Source organism: Siphateles boraxobius, unplaced genomic scaffold (assembly GCF_051911475.1).
Source record: "Siphateles boraxobius isolate OS27281-9 unplaced genomic scaffold, OSU_SipBor_1 41, whole genome shotgun sequence".
Taxonomy (NCBI): Eukaryota; Metazoa; Chordata; class Actinopteri; order Cypriniformes; family Leuciscidae; genus Siphateles; species Siphateles boraxobius.
In genome coordinates this window covers 38,190,534-38,209,522 of record NW_027509042.1, presented here as the reverse complement: position 1 = coordinate 38,209,522, position 18,989 = coordinate 38,190,534, and the positions used below count along the sequence as shown (strand labels likewise).

Sequence of the window (18,989 nt, the reverse complement as noted above, 5' to 3'; positions counted from 1 at the left end):
TTTAAAATTTCAAAATGTCAAATATTTCTGTAAAGTGGCCGAAGAGCACTAACATAGTAACTTTATAAACAAAATTTATTTTTTATACAAAACTACTCCTCAACAAAAAAGCATTTTGATTTGTGAATTTAAAGTTGGAACGAAACGGAAGTTGCGATAGTATTTTCTTCCCTTTCATGAAACGGCTTCTTGAACAGGAAAAAGTGGATTCAATTTTGTCCGTCGTGGAAACGTTGGATTTTTGTGGTTTGCTATTGGTCGATCTCATGAGTGACAGGTTGTCCCGCCCTCTCGCCAGTAAACACGCCATCAGAGAAGAGGAGGTTGCAAGTGGGGTCAAGTTCTTAGGCTTGTTCGACTTGAACCGGCGCTGCAAAGTCCGATCGGTTTATGACATCAAAGTACCGCGAGAGCGATTAGAGAGCAGACGGCTCCTTATGCTTTTGAATCGCTCTCGCGGTACTTTGATGTCATCAACCGATCGGTCTTTGCAGCGCCGGTTCAAGTCGAACAAGCCTCTTTTTTTTCTTTCTTTTTTTGGGGGGAGGGTTCTTGATTAAAGATTATGAGGCCACGTGAATTTTCTTTTAATAATAATTAAAAAAAATTATGTAAACAAATAAATCGTTTAGAATTAATACTGAAATATTCCGTAAAAATTAAGATCTGTCCATTTTGATGGTGACTTAATGTTCATTTAAATCAATATAACCCAATAGCCTCAAAACAGAAATGCTATCTCACACACACAGGAAACAGATTTGTTGATGTCACAGCACTGGGCATGTCCATATGGTACTGACAACACTAGAGGATTACCAACGCTTGTCTTTGCATTCACTCTGATTCTTTACTCAGTTAGTTCTTCTATTATTTAGGAACGGCAGGTGTTTGAGGAAACCCCTTTCAAAAGACTGTGGTAAGGACACAAAGGTAAGGGCATAAATAAGATACAGGTGCCATCACTGCCATACATTTTGAAATTGTGTCCAAGCGCTGAATAGCCTGCTTTACGTGCGCATCGGTGAGCTAGTACTTAAGTTAATCCTGCTTGTAATGTAACAAACCCTTTTAAGCTGTAGTGAATGTATTGCAAATTTCATTTTTTGAACTTTTCGAATAAAATAAGAGTAAACTGGGCAGATAATGGGTAAATATCTCTGCATAACACAACCAAATGTGTATTTAGGAGTGAATTTACCGAGCGTTGGCTGGCCATGGTTGGTAAATACGCACCAGGTGCACGAGCGTTTGGCGTTTGTCGAGTTCGTTCACATGGGAAATTGACATGTGTTATTACTCCGCTTTGCCTCGCTGATCAGCGGCAGGGAGGCGTGAAGTAACGCGCAAGCTTGATTAACCAGCTCCAACGAAGTGAACGAGCACCAAACACACCCAAAGGCGTTGGCTGCCCAACATTGTTTTTAATTTTCACTTTCGAGATGGGTACATTTTATTAATTAAATGTATTTTGTTTTCTCTCAAGGGTTGGAATTTGTAATCCGCCGTGATCCGGACTTCATTTTGTGCTGAACTGGTATGTAGGCTACTGTAACGGCAAGTTCCACAAACAAGACCTTAAAAGCATTTTTCAACAGTTATCAAAGTTTTGTACATGTTGGTGTGCACTTTTAAACATTGGTTTGTGTTCTTTCGTTATTTTTGAACATTAATTAAACATTCATAATATAAAAGTTCAAGTTTCGATAGAAATGCTCCAGGGTGGGAATAGGGTGCAAATGTCAGAAAATGATTTTACTGTCTCTTTTGATCAATTTAATGCATCCTTGCTGAATAAAAACATTAATTCCTTAAAAAAAAAAAAAAAAAAAAAAATTACTGAACACAAACTTTTAAACAAGTAGGCCTAGTGTAAAAAAAAAGTATTTTTACTTGTCTGCTATTTTGTAGTTTGTGAAGAAATTGTCAGACACAGCTGATTGTGTTTTAACAAAGTAAAAAAATTAAATAATTCTATACATTTCTAAAGTTAGATATTATTTGGAGGGGGCCTAAAGGCAATTCATGTGTTACAAAGAACATGGGATTTGTGCTTTTACTACTTTTAAAAAGGTAAAGCAACTACAGATAAATCTGTTCCATTTCTAAAAGGTTCACAGTTGATGGAACATACCTGGAAATCTCCCCTGCACAGCCCTAGCTGAGACACAGAGAGGCTTTTTTTTCACACAGGTTGGTGATGTGATTCAGTAAAAAGCATTCTGTCATGAGTGTGTAACAGTGGATGCCATAAATGCCTCTGTTCCAAAGAACTACCACCAGAAAGTCAAATCCTTGAGTGGTTCTCTCTGGATGGGTTTTCTCTCATCATTTCTAATTGAAAAAATTGTGTAGGGTGTTCTCTGAATGACCTAGCTATTTTATTTTTCTGCTTCATCAATAGGACAACCCAAAATCTACAGCGTAATCTGTCCTTCATACTACCTACAGCACACAGCCATGGATCCCCAAGAAGATCTCCTAGACGGGGACATCCCTCTGACTGTACTGCTTCCAGGAGGACAGGAGACCACAGCCACAGTGCATGGCAGGTGAGCGAGAAGGAAAAAGTGAAGGTGATATTGCACATTTTCACCAATCCTTTCATTGAAATGACTGTCTGGTCATGTTTTAATCCAGCTGTATGTGTGTGTGTTTGCGCTTGCAGTAAACCAGTTATGGATGTTCTGGTTACGTTGTGTGCTCAACACCACCTCGTTCCATCGGATCATGTCATCAAGCTTATCTCCACAAATCAAAACCACATCAATTTCAAACCCAACTCCATGATTGGCTCTCTTGAGTTCGAAAGAGTTGTCCTGCAATCTAAAGGAAGTGATGCTAACAAGAAAAAACCTCATATTCCTTTGGTAAGTCTGATTGAAAGCCATGATTTATATTTAGTGTTGGGGATTACAATATGCATTACAAGTAACTCGATTAGATAATAGATTCATTTTCAAGTAACCCATCAATTGAATGACAGCTCTCTTGTCCCCATGTTAAGAAAGATCTGGAGTAAGTGTAGAAGCGTTGTGTATACATGATGGTTATATATTGTAGTTCTAGACTAAATGTGAGTGGCATTTACTAATCTCACTTGCAAATAAAAAGATTCAGTGTTCCTCGAAACGAGTAAAATAAGTGAAATGCAAAATCACAATACTACATAAATACTACACAAACCTCCAATAATTAAATGTTAATTAAAACATATATTTGTATGCATTTAATCTCACTTTATTGACCAATTTACTTGCTGCTGACCTTTGATTCAGCAAAAATGACTTTAGATTTCTTGTATTCATTGGTGAAGTAAGTGTTCAACTTTCTTCTCCTCCATCCTATTCTGCAATCCAGAATGGCAGCACAGCTGAAAGGTTTGTCTGAGCTGCGCCCTCTACTGAACACGTGTGAATTTGCATTTCCTTTAGCCTGGGGCTTATTGATTTCACTTTTGGTGTGAAAGGGCCTTTACATTTGCCCAAAAATAGAACTTCTTTGTGATAAAAAAAAAAAACCCAGCCCAGATGGGAAAAAGTAATGTAACTTAAAGTAATTAAGTGATGCAATTAGTTACTTTTTAATGGAGTAACACTATATTCTAATACATTACTTTTCAAAGTAACTTTCCCCAACACTGTTTATGTCCATCTTATTTCATCATTTTATCCTGATTTTATTTTTAAATTTTTTGTCAGATATCGAGCAGTTCATCTAGGGTTCTGTATACCCTTATGGTGCAAAAAAGTGCATGTTGCGGAATCTGAATTGTCATACTTGCCTATAGGTCATTTAGGTGTTCTTTTACTGCTTCATGAATGCTGCTATTCAGACATCATACTCTTTTGACCATCTTCTTTTGTGCATACAAATTAATATAGTAGAGATTCGTGCATATTGTGACAGAGGCTCTGTCTTCATTGCTGAAAAATCCAGGATTGCTGGCCACCGAAAATAGGGTGTGTTTTGCATTCTGGGATCAGCATGGGATGCTGGTGAACCAGCTACAACAGCTCAGTTTAGCTTGAGAATAGTATGACTATGCTGGTCCACCTGCTAGACCAACACTATACCAATCTGGAGCAACATGGAATTTCTGGATTTTTCAGCAGGGTTGTCTTATGTCACATTGACCTGCCATAAAAAGTTTAAATTGAAATTGAATTTTCCAGGCAACAGTTCGTCTTCTGATAAACTACAAGAAGTCCCATAAGGCAGTAGCACGGGTCAATCCTACAGTGCCGCTGATTGAGTTAATGCCCACAGTGTGTGAGAAGTGCGAGTTCAACCCTGATGCCACCGTCTTACTGAAGACATATAAATCAGAGGAAACCCTGGATCTCACCAAAACACTGAATGACTATGGAATCAGGGAGCTGTATGCCAAGGAAATGAAAGGTCAGTAAAAAAGGAAAAATAGGGCAGTGTAAAAGCACTGTAGTGTAATTATGTAACACTGTTGCATACTACAATGTACAATAAAGCTTTTTTGTTGCGTACTAAAATAATCTTAATCTTGTAGTAGGATTTGACTTTTTTTTTTCTTTTCTTAAAGTGGAACCAACGAATCCTCCTGTTGATCCTGTATCAACTCATAAAGGTACCAAGCTCCAGTCCAAACATATGGAAGCTTGCTTCCGCCACAGAATATAAAATAAAAAAGGTAATCGTGACTTTTTATCTCGCAGTTCTGACTTTTTATCCCAGAATTGTGTGATAAAGTCGCAATTGTGAGTTATAAAGACAAAATTGCGAAATTCTGACTTTATATCTCCCAATTGCGCGTCAAGTCAGAAGTGTGAGATATAAAGTGTTTTTTTCCTTAGAATTGGACTTTATAACTCACAATTGCAAGTTTATATCTCATAATTCTGAGAAAAGATGTCAGAATTGAGAGATTAACTTGCAATTGCAAGAAAAAAGTCAGAACTGCGAGTTTATATCTCGCAATTCTGAGAAATAAAGTCAGAATTACAAGATGTAAACCTGAAATTGTGAGATAAAGTCGCTATTATCTTTTAAAATGTTTTATGTGGCGGAAACAAGCTTCCATACAACAAAAAATCACAAAAATATAATATATCTTTAATATAGCACCGAACCAACCATTTCTGCACTGCTCAGATTTGTCTACAAAAGTATACGTTTGATCTATGAGGCTCTTTTGTGTGTGTCCAGGTGGTGTCAAAGAAAAGAGCCACAAGGAGAAGGGAAACAAAGGTTTCTTTGGTTTATTCAAGAAGAGCAAGAAAACACCGGAGAAGGTTTGTACACCTGTCAGTCTGTCTGGTTTTGCAGTCTGTGCAACCTGCTGGTTGTCATATTCAGGAAAAGATGGGGGGTGGGGGTTATCATAAATGAACTGTAACACTGTAAAACACTTGTCCAGGTCCACCCATCTGTCTCTGCATCTGTTTATCTTTCAGATTGCCTTTGCATCTGCCTGTCTGGTCTCATGTTTATGGACATTAATGCAATTTGCATATTGAAATTAATTTCAAATTTTTGCTCTTTTCTTTCTTCTTCTTTAGGCTTTGACTGACAGTGCTTCAACATCTCCTAAACTGAACGGCCAATGTGCGGTCAGGGTGAATGGTCTTAATGGCTACTCGACCTTACCCATGGTCCCTGCCGACATGGCAAAGAAGAGACCCGCTCCAAAGCCTCCTATGACGGCGTCCCAGAGTGTCTCCTGTGGACTTCACACCAGAGACTTTTCTGACCTATCAGAAAGTGACCCTGCTGAAAAACAGGTGGGAATGCTTTGGGCATCTTCATACCAGTCCAAACCTGAATTAGCTTGTGTGTAATTAATTTGCAGATCAGCTGGTTTAGCAATGAAATGGAGGTTTAAACTACACTGTAATCATTTAAATAGTTTTTTTTAAAATAAACTTCAGCCCTTTTAACTTTAGCCTTATTAAATTGAGTTGTATTCCTTCAGTATTCATATTAGCATGCATTGGTGTTATTTATTTATATATATATATATATATATATATATATATACACTATTAGAGTATTCATTCATTATTTTGAATTGGTTTTTGTTTTAATATTTTTCTTTCATTTTAATGTTAGTTATAGTAATTGTGTTGTGTGCTTTTTAACAATTTTATTCATTTGTTTTTCACAGGCTTTATCATTCTTGGCTTTATTTTTATTTTTTATTTGTTAGTTTCTACTTCAACTACTTTTAATTATTGAAATATTTTTAAGTTTAGTTTTAATTTTTGTTAACAATAACACTTACAAAAATGTAGTAATGAAGTAATGTAATGAAGTTATGTCACAACTACAGCATATTATTGTTTAAAATTTCATAGTGCATACTGTTTCACTTTAAGTAATGTATTTACTGTTATATGCATGAAGCAGTATATTAGTATTTTATTACAAACATATCCTCTATGTGCTTTGCTCAGGGTCTGCTCAGTCGTATTTCTTCCACTGAGTCCTCCCGTAAAAGGACTAAACGGAGAGCTCCGCCCCCACCGGGTGATGGCCCTGCCCCATCCAATTCAAATAACAAAGGTATGTATTCATTTTTATATCTTTTTTATATATATATATGTATATGTATATGTATATATAACAGCCATATTTGACTATATAACGGTATATTATTTCCCTGGATGACTTTCTACTTCCAGTAGACACTTTACTATCTTATGAGGCAACGGGAGAGGATTTATGAATGTCAGTGAATAGTAGGTCACATGACAATGATAACATGCCGAATGTAGTACATCCGGATTAAATTCATTCTATATAGAACATACTTTTTTTTTTAGCAACCGTGAAGTAATTACTTATTCATAAAAGGGTACCTACTCAAGATTATGCGATTTCGGACTCAGCCATGGTTACATCCTTTTCATAAAACTCTTTTTTTTTTTTTTTTTTTTTTTTTTTCAAATGCTGGATTAATTATTTGTCCTTGTTTTACACTGTCCTACCAGGAGGGGGTGCCTAACTGGCAGCACATCCTTTCCTCTTCTCCTCAATGCTTGCTTCTCTGTTCCTGCTCTCGTCGGTGATGGGCTTCTTTTCCTCTGTTTTACATAGCCGTTATGTCTTATGCACATTGCACTGAACTCTGCTTTGTCTGTTGTTTAATCAGCTTCCATGTTTAATATCACTCTCTCTGGCTTAGACCATATAAAGTTTGAAATGTAATGTGATGTGTTCCGTGTTTAGCAGGCAAATCCGTAGTGCTTTCGTACAATAATTGTGCCTTAATTCAGCAAGGTGTATGGCTGCTCAGTTAGACACCGCTCTCAAGATGGTTGTAATCAGTCTTTGATATTTTTATCCACATAATTGCAGTTCAGCTTTATTAAATGTCAATCATGTCTGTCTTTTTAAAGATGTTAGGTCAAAAGGGATGCTTTTAAGAATTTCTTCAATTATTCACATTTCAGGAAATCTAAATGAATTCATCAGCCACAAATATATATATATATCTTTTTTTTTTTTTTTAATTAAAGCTGTTTTGTTTTTTTGCTTTTGGTCAGAATCATTTTAATGTTGTAATATTTGTCTTTAATTTTCTGTGTGCTTGTCTTTTGTTTTCTTTCTCTTCAGAATTTTAAGTTGTTTGTTTTTGTCTTTTGCCAAATTAACCTTTGAAATTCAATTTGCTGAATACTGATTGATTCATATTTGAATAAATTAAATAAAAAATATTTACTGTACACTTTGCTGTTTGTGTTGGTGCTGTATTAAGAGGTTACAGATGAGATGGTTTTACAGATAAACACAAGACACACTCATGAAAACATTTGTGTCTGTCATAACACTTTGTTTCGCTTCAGTAGATGAAGCTCAAGGGGACGACAAGCGTTCAGACAAACACAGAGCTCGCATAGCTGACCGGTGCCCTGCAATCGCTAAAGTTATGAGCGAACTTGCGCAATCTCTGCAGGCACGGCAACAGAGAACGCTGTCTTCTGCAAAGTATGTTCATTTTGTCTGGATCCAATTTTTCATGATTTGCTCTTCCTTAGAAATATAGAAAATTTCCTGGATGTGTTTCAGTCATATAATATCAGCCAGGAAACCATTTCACTGTTTTTATTTTTCTAAAATTGAATATCTTCCTATTCAATTTCCTCTTTAGTTCTCCTATATCCCAGAATCAACCAGCAGAAGATCCGTCTACGGGTTTGTTTTCGGAGCATCACACCCCTGAGGCTGAGCTTAAGGCACTTCCTGGCTGTCACCTGCTGAGGAGCCCCTCTGAGAGAGAAGGTTTCACCACCTTCACCGTGGTTCCCCAGAGACGTCAACAGAGCAGGCAGTGCTTCGATCTGCCACTGACATTACAGTCATGCGCTGCTACTAAAGCTGAGAAAGACCTGAGTCCTGGAGACCCGGATGCCATTGAGACGCCCACCACAGAGCTTTTGGACGAACTCCCATCTGAACTTTTCAGGAATGGGGGCAAGGTTTCAGACAAAAGTCAGCACTTATCAGAGGTTCTACATCTACAGCACCTGGAGAAAGATAATCAAGCTTGGACGGACATTGAGAGTGAGAATTTGGAGCTGGAATATGAAGAGGACCAATTTATTCATGAGAGCTTAGAATCACTACAAAGGGGCCTAAATAATCCAGAACATTTAGATAAAATGTTCAGTAAAATGAATCATCTAGAATTAGGAGACAGTAAAATGAATCATCTAGAACTAGGAGACAGTAAAATGAATCATCTAGAACTAGGAGACAGTAAAATGAATCATCTAGAACTAGGAGACAGTAAAATGAATCATCTAGAACTAGGAGACAGTAAAATGAATCCTCTAGAACTAAGAGACAGTAAAATGAATCATCTAGAACTAGGAGACAGTAAAATGAATCCTCTAGAACTAAGAGACAGTAAAATGAATCCTCTAGAACTAAGAGACAGTAAAATGAATCCTCTAGAACTAAGAGACAGTAAAATGAATCCTCTAGAACTAAGAGACAGTAAAATGAATCCTCTAGAACTAAGAGACAGTAAAATGAATCATCTAGAACTAAGAGACAGTAAAATGAATCATCTAGAACTAAGTGACAGTAAAATGAATCATCTAGAACCAGGAGACAGTTTGGCTTGTCCTTTAAAACGAGCTAATAAACTTTCTGACAGGTCAATCGATTCAAATACAGGTCTTGTTGAGCGAGAGGAGATGGAAGAACATGCTTTGGTGGAGACTGAAGAAGAGACAGACTGGGTAGAGCAGTACAAAGAGAGGAGAAGGAAGTTTCTAGATGGTGATAATGATGGAATGAAACAATTTGATGTTTGGGGAAGGATTCAAAGAGAAAATACTAACTTGCAAGAAGAGAACACAATGCAAGAAATGGGTTTTCCCTCACCGCCGCCACCTGTCTACTGGGATGAGAAGAGCGGTGAATACAAAGAGGATATAGAAAACAGGAGTGAGCAGGAAATAGAGTCCTGTGATGACCAATGGTCAAACTTTGATCTAAGTGTTAACTCAAAGCCCAAATATGTGCCTTACCAGCACTACTCCAAACCAGAAGCCCACTCTACACAAACTAACCCTAATGCGTACACCCCTGGTGCTGAAAACAATAGCAACTTTACTCCAGAACCTCATAACACCTTGAAATCACAGTCAAGCTTTGACCCTTGCCCTCCAGCAACAGTGTCGCTTTTTGCCTTGGCTGTATTTCAGAAGGCTAAGCGTTCCAAACCAGGGCTGGATCCCAACTGCTCCAGAAGACGGGAGCTGCCCATGCACACACAGTGAGTAAACTGATCAAAAAAATCTCTGAAATATTAATAGAAGGTTCTTAATATTAATGAAATCATCAACATTTATTTGTTGTGCATGGTTACAAAGAGTAATTGCTAAATTACATAACTTTGCGTTCCATTGTCAACCAACTTCTTGACCCTCACATGTGGAATTGATGGAACTTATTGGGCCAAAACATACAGTATACTACTACATGCAAACATTCTACGGTTCCAAAGTTTGGGGTCAGTGGAAAATTATTATTATTATTATTTTTACACAATATTTTTATTCAGCAAGTACGAATGATGTATGAAATTGATCAATGGTATTTAAAGACATCTATAATATTAAAAAAGATTTAAATAAAAAAATGCTGCTCTTTTTATCAAAGAATCCTGAAAAAGTTCATTTAAAAATATTATATTAACTATATTAATCACCACAATCGTTTTTATCTGTGATAGTTAGAAATTTATCTTAAGCACGTCAGCATATTAGAATGATTTCTGAAGTATCACTGAAGACGATTAAAAATGCAAAAAGAAATTGAAACAAATTACGTTTTAAAATATATTCAAATAGAAAAGTTATTTTAAATTGTAATAATATTTCATAATATTACTGTTTTTACTGTGATTCTGATTTTAAGCTTTAAGCTATTTGTTGTTTCAATAACAAATTTTTTACCAACCATAAACTTTGCAACAGTGTTTATCTTTTTCGTCGGACAGGAAACTAACAGAATGAAAAGGATGTATAGCCCTCTTTCAAATGTATTGTGCGTCTGGGTCAGGGAATGTGGTGTGTGTGTGGTTTGTAATGTAAATGACGTCTGACACTCATAATAGTCTCTTTGTTTATTTAATGGAGATCTTCCTTCCTCTAAGCATGTTTTATGTGTGTTGCACATGTGTGTTTATAGTTATTGATGCATTCTTTCATGCATTCCAGAGTTCATAGCCTGATTATGTTTTGTACATTGCCGTTCAAAAGTTTAGGGTCTGTAAGTTTTTTAGTTTTTTTTTAATGTTTTTAAAAGAAGTCCCTTATCCTCACCCAGGCTGCATTTATTTAATCTCAAATACAGTGTAAACAATAATTGTTTTCTGTTTAAATATATATTTTTAAATTAAATGTATTTCTGTGTCGACAAAGCTGAATTTTCAGCATCATTACTCCAGTCTTCAGTGTCACATGATCCTGCGGATATTATTCTAATATGCTGATTTGCTGCTCAAGAAACTATTATTATTATTATCAATGTTGAAAACAGTTGTGTATTTTTTTTTTAGGATTCTTTAATGAATAAAATGTTCAAAAGAACAGCATTTATCTAAAATGGAAAACTTTTGTTACATTATACACTATATACAACATTATATAATACTTTAATTCAGCAAGGATACATTCAATTTATCAAACTGGACTATAAAGACATTTTATAATGTTACAAAAGCTTTCTATTTCAGATAAATGCTTTTCTTTTGAACTTTCAATTAATCAAAGAATCCTGAAAAAATGTGTACACAACTGTTTTCAACATTACTACTAATAATAAATGTTTATTGAGCAGCAAATCAGCATATTATAATGATTTCTGAAGGATCATGTGACACTGAAGACTGGAGTAATGATGCTGAAAATTCAGCTTTGCCTTCACAGAAATAAATTACATTTTAAAATGTGTTCAAATAAAAAGTTATTTTAAATTGTAATAATATTTCACAATATTATAGTTTTAACTGTATTTTGGATCAAATAAATGCAGAAGAGACTTATTTTAGAAACATTTAAAAAATCATATTGATCCTAAACTTTTGAACGACAGTGTGTGTTTTTATGAAATTTGGAATGATAATGTAATCCAATAATAACTCACCAAAATATGTAACAATACAATGTACTGCCATGGCTTCCTGAATGACTGATGTCTGTTTATCTTTAGAAAAGGCAAATGGGCAAAAAATATGAGGGGGAAAAATATTAAAATAATTAAGATATAAACATCTGTTAAATATTTACCAAATTTGTTTATTTGACAGTTTTATTGTGAGATTAATCACAATTCTTTTCTATTGTCTAATTAGACTAAGTTTATATCTAACTTGCAGAAAGATGTAACTTACTATGTGTTTTTTCCCTCAGGTAATTGATGGTCATTCTGAATATGGAAGTGTTCATTTGGCTTGAATGAGGAAGAGGTTTTCTTCATCAGATTGAAGAGCAGGACAGACTCCTGATATTTAAACTCCTCATTAATCTTATCATATGATTATTGGATTCTATGTTTTAATCATTATGGATATTTTGGTTGGATGAGGAAAACGTGTTTGAACGCTTGATCTGAATTTTCCTGTTCTGTCATCTGATTTTCATGTGTCCTGAGAATACTTTCAGAAAAGGTGATATATTCCAGCTTTTTCATTGACTCTCACAAGAACAATATTATGCGGTGGGGGGAAAACATGCATGTATTCATATGTATATATTTTGTATAATAACGAAGGCTCATATTCTGAATTAAATTCTTATTTTTTTAAAAAAAAGAAATTATTTCTGAGAAACTTGCCTGGATACTATTTTCTACATTTTGTCCTTTGTATTTTTGAGCATAAGTAAATAAAATCCGCTTGTAAAATTTACAGGCAAAGTATGATTCATCATTCAGATCAGGAGAACAATATCATAGCAAAGACAGAGAGTGGGTGGTGATGTGTTGTTAAACTCCAAATAGCACTATGAAGTGTTATACGGTATGGCAAATGTCATCCAAAGCCATGCACTAATGGAGAAATTCATGTAATCATTTACTGAAAATTTTGCTTTGCACTATAGCTCTTAAGTCTATGTGCTTTTGCAAATTCAGACAGCAAACCATACAACCATTATGCTAAACTATTTATTTTTTATTTTTTTATTTAACCTTTATTTAACCAGGAAGTCCCTTGAGACTGAAATCTCTTTTTCGAGGGAGACCTGAGGGTTGTGAATGTTTTCTGTGTGCTAAGTGGGTTGTTTGTGAGCACATTGCTATGTAATTGTTAGCCGTTCAAGGTTCTAGATTGGCTGCTTTTGTCCACAGAATCTATTATATACGTATCCCTAGACATTGCTAGTAGGTCAAAAATACTTGGAGAAAGCTGATAGCATTCCCATTTATCTCAATGGCATTTGCTGCGTTGTTTCATAAACCCCTTGAAGTACATGACCTGGAGGCTGCCATCTTCATTCATTCAGAGAATGATCACTCACTGTCGCACAATCTTTCAACCATGTTGACCTGCAGGAGAAAATCATATCTAGGTGTAAAATGTTTGCTTGTAAACTCATTTAGAGTAACTGATGTTCGCTAGGGGGCAGTATATACCAATAGCGATAAGAGCTTGTGTGAACCGTGTATTGTGCATGTGTTTTTGTCACAGGCACGCATGTCAAACACTTTTCCACCTCACTGATCCTAATGTAACTCGTGTACTGTTGCCTACCTTGCGGATCCTTTCAACTCTCATTTTTTTTAATGATAAACACATAGGTCAAATTACAGGAGAGCTTTTCAACCAGAGACGCAGTGTTGTTAGTAGCAGAAAATCGATGGTAGGCCTATCTAAAAACATTTTTTTCTCTGTGTCAAGACTAGTTTTATAGACTTCATAAAATTGAAGGAAAAAGCTCCCGGCGTTGCTTTATTCTCTGGGCAGTCTAATACATTAAAAAGGATGAAGTTTATTTATCTTCCTGGCTTTTTGTTTGAAGAGGACTCTCTCAAGGCCGCAACAGCTTGCAGAGTGGTTGCATCTCCACCTTTTAGACCTTCAGCCATTTCAGATTTTCCTCTTATTTTCAAGGCATGTTTTCCTGCACTCGGAGACACCTCTCCGTGGTGTAAGAATGGTTTTCCAACTGGCATGGCTGATTTAATAGGACCCTGCTAAGCACAACGAGGGGCTTTTCATCAAATTTGGGCTATTGAAACCCACGTGTGGCCGTAAACACTGCGGGTATATGTTTGCCATAGCCGATTGGGGGGTTAGGTGGGCTTTATTGGTCATCTGACCTATGCATGTTTCCTATTTTATAAAGCTAGTTTGATCTATATGTGTGTAAGTATGCTGAGGGAACTGATTGAAATGCTCTCACATTAAAATATGCACCTTGTGTAAAGTCCACTGGTGGTGCATGAGATGGAGGAAGCATCTAGTTCTCCCTGGTGGACTGGTGCCTTTCTCACCTCCCTCATCAGTATTCCGGCAAGTTTGTGGCGCGCATACTTCCTACTGGTCACTGAAGCCAGATCAGCGCTCCCCCAACCCCCGCGCAGCACAGACACGCACACTTATGAATACTGATCACCTAAAGCCCTAATTAACAATCAGAGCCAAACTTATTTACATAAACTCTGTCTCAGATGGAACAGGCCTCAGATGAAGCTGTCAGACAGATATCTGCACTTAAAAATCCAGTGAAATCTGTTAGACTTTGATGGGTCGCTGAGTTCACTGACAGCAGCTTAAAAGTAACGGTTTTGGACTGTGGAATTAATAATGTACAGATTGTCCGTATCATAATACATCTTATCTCTGTGAAAATGAATAATGAAGAAGATATTTTGAAAAATAAAGGTAACCAAACAGTTGATAGGCCCCATTGACTTCCATAGTATGGAGGGGGAAAAAATACTATGGAAGTCAATGGGGTCCATCAACTGTTTGGTTACCGGTTTTAATAAAATATTGATGAATATTTAGATTTAAAGGGACTATGTTTAGCTTTTTACTTAAAAATATCTTTAAGATAGAGTTTTCATTTGTACATGAGCTAACCATAATGTAATAGAAAGAATGACACCTTAATGTCCACCCCGGTTGCCTCTATCAGCCTGTAGGCTCAATTGTGTGTGGAGGAGTCGGGTCCGAATTTGTGCGAAAATTCACAAAACGTGACGTCATGCGCGTTCTTGTCTACTTGGGCTTATGCCATGTTCCAGGCAACCTGTAACCAAGTCATGTACAAAGTCGTGAGTCGTGGTTTGAAGTCGTGATTTACGTGCTCAAAAACCTGCCTGGAACGCATCCAGCAATCGCTAGCAGTAAGTAACGTTAGTGTTTCAAATGGACTCTGCGGACGGAAAGAAGCGACCAGCCTCCAGCACAATCCAGACACGGAAACTCCTTGTAAGTAAAAAAAAAAAGCCTTATCTAGTTCGGCCAAATTAGAGAGTGACCGGCGTCGGGCAAAGACAAGACAAGAGTCAACATCGGTGCGGCATTTGATTCTTGGAGGGAGCACCGGTCAGCGCTGGGTATAAAAACAGACCACGAGCTGGCTTTCCTTTACTGCAAAGGTAAGACAGTTACAACTCTCTGGTTGCTGTGGTCGTGCTCATACGAGCGTGCGCACCGAGAACAAGCACAAGACTGGCTGCAGTTTCTCTAACGGCCACTGGTGTCAGTAACGGTTAGAAATTTCAGAACCTATGCAATGCTCCTTTAAGGAAATTTACTTTATAATATAATATATAACATTTAAGCTAAAACTATAATATAAATCATGTCAACTCATGTCTCAACTTTCACAGCGAAGTTAACGACATCGCTAGCTATTTTAGTCTGACTGACACCGGTGGCCAACTAACGTTACTATTACTAATTATATAATGACCAAATACAACCAGAAACAAAAGTTCAGTCTTGCTTGTGAAAGGTAATTCCCTGAGACCTGTTTTCAAAATTGTGGTGATTTGTACAGCCCCAAGCAGCACACGAAGCAGGCATTTTTCTCAATTCGCTTTATGAGAATGGGAAAGTTGCCCTTTGCAACATGGCGGCGCCGTTGACGTACGATCCAGCAGCCAATAGTGTTATTTATTAATAGCTTATGCATTTATTAGGTCTATGGTAAGAGTAACCAGTGAGGCATGTAGGATGTAGGAGTATCGTAAGTTTAGATGCCTCTCGCGGTTCAAACAAACAGGGCTGGGCAACAAACTCAAGCTCCTACGACATTTCTCTTTAAAAATGGTCGTTTTAGACTTTTTCGTGACTGGTGTTTTGTTTTGTTTTTCTCTATCCTCTGCGCTTCCACGACTGTCAAAACATTGTGCGTCGGGTCAGGGGTTACTCTTCCTAACCCTTTAACAGCGTCCGAAACAGTGACCTGACGCAACCAAATTGACCAACATTGTCATTGGAAATCCCCATAACCAGAAAGTAGGCTATAATATGACAAAAATACTTTCCTATTATGAATATGAGATTGACCTGAAGATTGAATGCTGTATCAGATGCAGGTAATCGCACTCGGAGGAGACCCGTGTGCATCTCTCTGTAGGCAAGGGCGTGGTGAGCTAGTGCCTGCTTACGTCACGCTGTACCACAACATCCGATAGGAAAATTCAACTGCAGTAGTCACTGTTCAACCTGAAGAGGGCAGCACTCAGACATTTTTACACCATATATTGTAGAATTAAAACACTTTATACCCAAATGTCAAAAAATGTACTGGAATCAATGGACAGCAATAATAAAGCCCCAGTCTTACAGATCATTAACTAAAAAAAGTTGTTTTAGGGTTTAGTTACCCTTTAATATCCCATAGGGATTTCAAAAAAAGTCTTTGTTAAAGCATTATAATCCATGAACAAAACTAACCTGCAACAAGGTGATTCTTTGATTGGAAGCAAAAAAAAAAGTTTTTGAAAATCAGACAAAAATATAAAAGACTGTGTACTGTGTACTGTAGCTTTAGTGAGGGAAATAACTACAATCCCATTAAGCATTGCAAACAGCATAATCGAAAATCGAGAAATATAAAACTATGCATTTAAAAATGATGATTAGTATATATAAAAACAAGGTATTTTAAGTTTATTGCAAAATATGCATATAAATTACAATTTTTATTATTTTGAGAGTGAAAGAGGACTATGATTACGTCATTCGTCATTCGCAGTGCTTATGGGAGTGGGTGGAGCTAAACGAGATCTTTTGGTGCCTTTAGGCTTGTTCGACTTCATGCAGCTCTGCGCAGACCGATCGGTTGATGACATCAAAGTACCGCGAGAGCGATTCAAAAGCATAAGGAGCCGTCTGCTCTCTAATCGCTCTCGGGGTACTTTGATGTCATCAACCGATCGGTCTGTGCAGCGCCGGTTCAAGTCGAACAAGCCTTTTTGCTTCTTATAAGGCTTGTTCGACTTGAACCGGCGCTGCGCAGACCGATCGGTTGATGACATCAAAGTACCGCGAGAGCGATTCAAAAGCATAAGGAGCCGTCTGCTCTCTAATCGCTCTCGCGGAACTTTGATGTCATCAACCGATCGGTCTGTGCAGCGCCGGTTCAAGTCGATCAAGCCTTTTGACTCTGATTGGTGGGATTTTCGGTACAGCATCATGGGTAATGCAGTTTTTTATCTCGAATTCTGATGTTAAACAATTATTTTAAAACTAATTTGACGGCTTCGGCAGAATCAAAAACCATCGATTAACCACCTTAGCTCACAATAAGGCTGTCTTTAAAGGTTTAGAAGTTATCGTTAATAATCAATTTACCAATGGAGAAAATGAATAGAGTTTTCACTTCTGGAACCCGACTGCTGCACTATATAGCTTTTAACTTCAACTCAGCGTTCCTTCGTTACTTTCTAAAGTGACATTTATGTCTGATTAGTAATTGAGGCTTGGGCTCAACTGTTAAACTGTCAACTTGAGATTTGAATCATAAAGAAGTAGTTCCACACACAAGAGGGGTTTTTAAGACACCCCGTTGTTGTTTCTTATTTATTTACACACTTATGCCTTCAAACTGTTGTATAAACACACTATCACACTAGTAGTGGTACAGCATAGCTGTAAGTATTATTTTACCCACCTGATACTATTTAAGCAGTTTTCATCTGAAGGTATGCCTGACCTTTCCGACTGTCCACAAATGTCAGTTAGGCTTTCAGGCACGGAGCTGAGTTTCTCTTTAACATTGCCTCCCACAATCTCTGACATTTCCTCTGATGTCACCACATTCTAACCCCCACAATGCAGTGCGGATGGCCTCTCCTCCCTGCCCTTACCCAGAAAGACAGAGAGAAAAGACAAACAGACAGATGCAATATTTAGTCTATAGAAATGGACAATAGAACCAAGCAAATGTTGTAATCATAACATTTCCAGCCTCGACTTCTTCACATTTAGTCCTGTTTTCTTATAAACATTGCTGGTTGTCTATGTTCTTTTCTTAATTGAATTATTTGCATTTTGCTTATGCTGCTTTTAGATGTGTCAGTGTATTTGAAATGAAAACTGGCCTGTTTTTTTTTTTTAATGAAAAGTAATTAAAACATCTCTAAATGTCAAGGTGCTCTTTCTTTTCTCAGTCTCTTTCAGTATTTATTCTGTCTGTTTTTCATTCTGTCAGATTATCTCTCTTTCATTTTCTCTGCCATTTGACACCAGGGTCATTAACATGTCACGGCTTCTCTGGCTAATATGCAGAAATATTCGTAATTTATGCTAAACTTGTGCCTTTTATGCGAAACGATAATCGGAGACAGGGACATGAGTGGCTCTGTAATTAGCAAACATAAGAAATGTGGATTAGAATGAGATGATGTTGAGGTTGGTGAATAGAAACTTGACTTTTGCATATGTGAATTTGTCTGGGATGTCTATGAATTATAATGCACATTATATATGCTTATAGTTTATTTAATATACAGTAACTGATTAATGAATATACTCATTCAAATGCATACACACATTTATGTGCACTTCTGCAATTATAATGACCATCGCTTCATTCCTCCAGCTATGTTAAGTAGAGAGGAAGGAAAAGAGATACAAATAAAATAATTATATTGTAGGCTATAGTACACATTACAGATTTGTAAATCTCAGAAAACATGTGTCTATGTTGACAGGCACAGAAAAAGCACTTTGCAATCAATTTCACTGTTATCAAATATGCCATTAATTAAATATTACAGTAGCCCAAACAATCTAATTTACATCATCCTTTCATGACCTTTTATATTATGACAACAACATAAAATATTTTCTCACAGCTGTTTCCAATGACTGTACCCATCCAGTCTAGTCTGTCACACTCTGTTTAACAACATCAGCGAATGTAGCTACAAATAAATTATATGATTTATATTTGTATTTTTGTGAATTCCCAAAGGATGTTTAAATCCGCTAGCGTTTATAGTGTTTGAGAGAGAGAGAGAGAGAGAGAGAGAGAGAG

At 36.8% G+C, this 18,989-nt stretch overlaps 1 protein-coding gene and 1 long non-coding RNA gene across 11 annotated transcripts; one reads left to right on the top strand and one right to left on the bottom strand.

Annotated features, from left to right (window-relative positions):
• The first annotated feature begins 450 nt into the window (after positions 1-450).
• On the top strand, positions 451-12,397 carry cobll1a (cordon-bleu WH2 repeat protein-like 1a). 10 transcript variants are annotated; one of them, XR_013193056.1, is made up of 15 exons: positions 750-795; positions 879-933; positions 1,487-1,537; positions 2,113-2,193; positions 2,405-2,552; positions 2,669-2,870; positions 4,176-4,401; positions 4,559-4,603; positions 5,182-5,267; positions 5,535-5,756; positions 6,429-6,537; positions 7,821-7,962; positions 8,126-8,973; positions 9,065-9,760; positions 11,901-12,397. XR_013193056.1 is itself a non-coding variant. In XM_077199483.1 (14 exons), the coding sequence occupies exons 5-14, from the start codon at positions 2,461-2,463 to the stop codon at positions 11,902-11,904; spliced, it is 2,760 nt and encodes a 919-aa protein (XP_077055598.1). In that variant the 5' UTR covers positions 451-795; positions 879-933; positions 1,487-1,537; positions 2,113-2,193; positions 2,405-2,460; the 3' UTR covers positions 11,905-12,397. The 10 variants fall into 10 exon arrangements, 6 of the variants coding, with proteins under 6 accessions (XP_077055598.1, XP_077055595.1, XP_077055599.1 ...); XM_077199483.1 differs by having other exon boundaries at positions 451-795; positions 7,824-7,962; positions 8,126-9,760; XM_077199480.1 differs by having other exon boundaries at positions 8,126-9,760.
• Positions 12,398-12,806: 409 nt separating this feature from the next.
• Positions 12,807-17,742, bottom strand: LOC143707282 (uncharacterized). The gene is made up of 3 exons (XR_013193152.1): positions 17,622-17,742; positions 16,013-16,171; positions 12,807-13,035 (listed from the first exon to the last, which is right to left on the bottom strand). It is a non-coding gene; the product is annotated as an uncharacterized LOC143707282 (long non-coding RNA).
• Between the last annotated feature and the right edge of the window lie 1,247 nt (positions 17,743-18,989).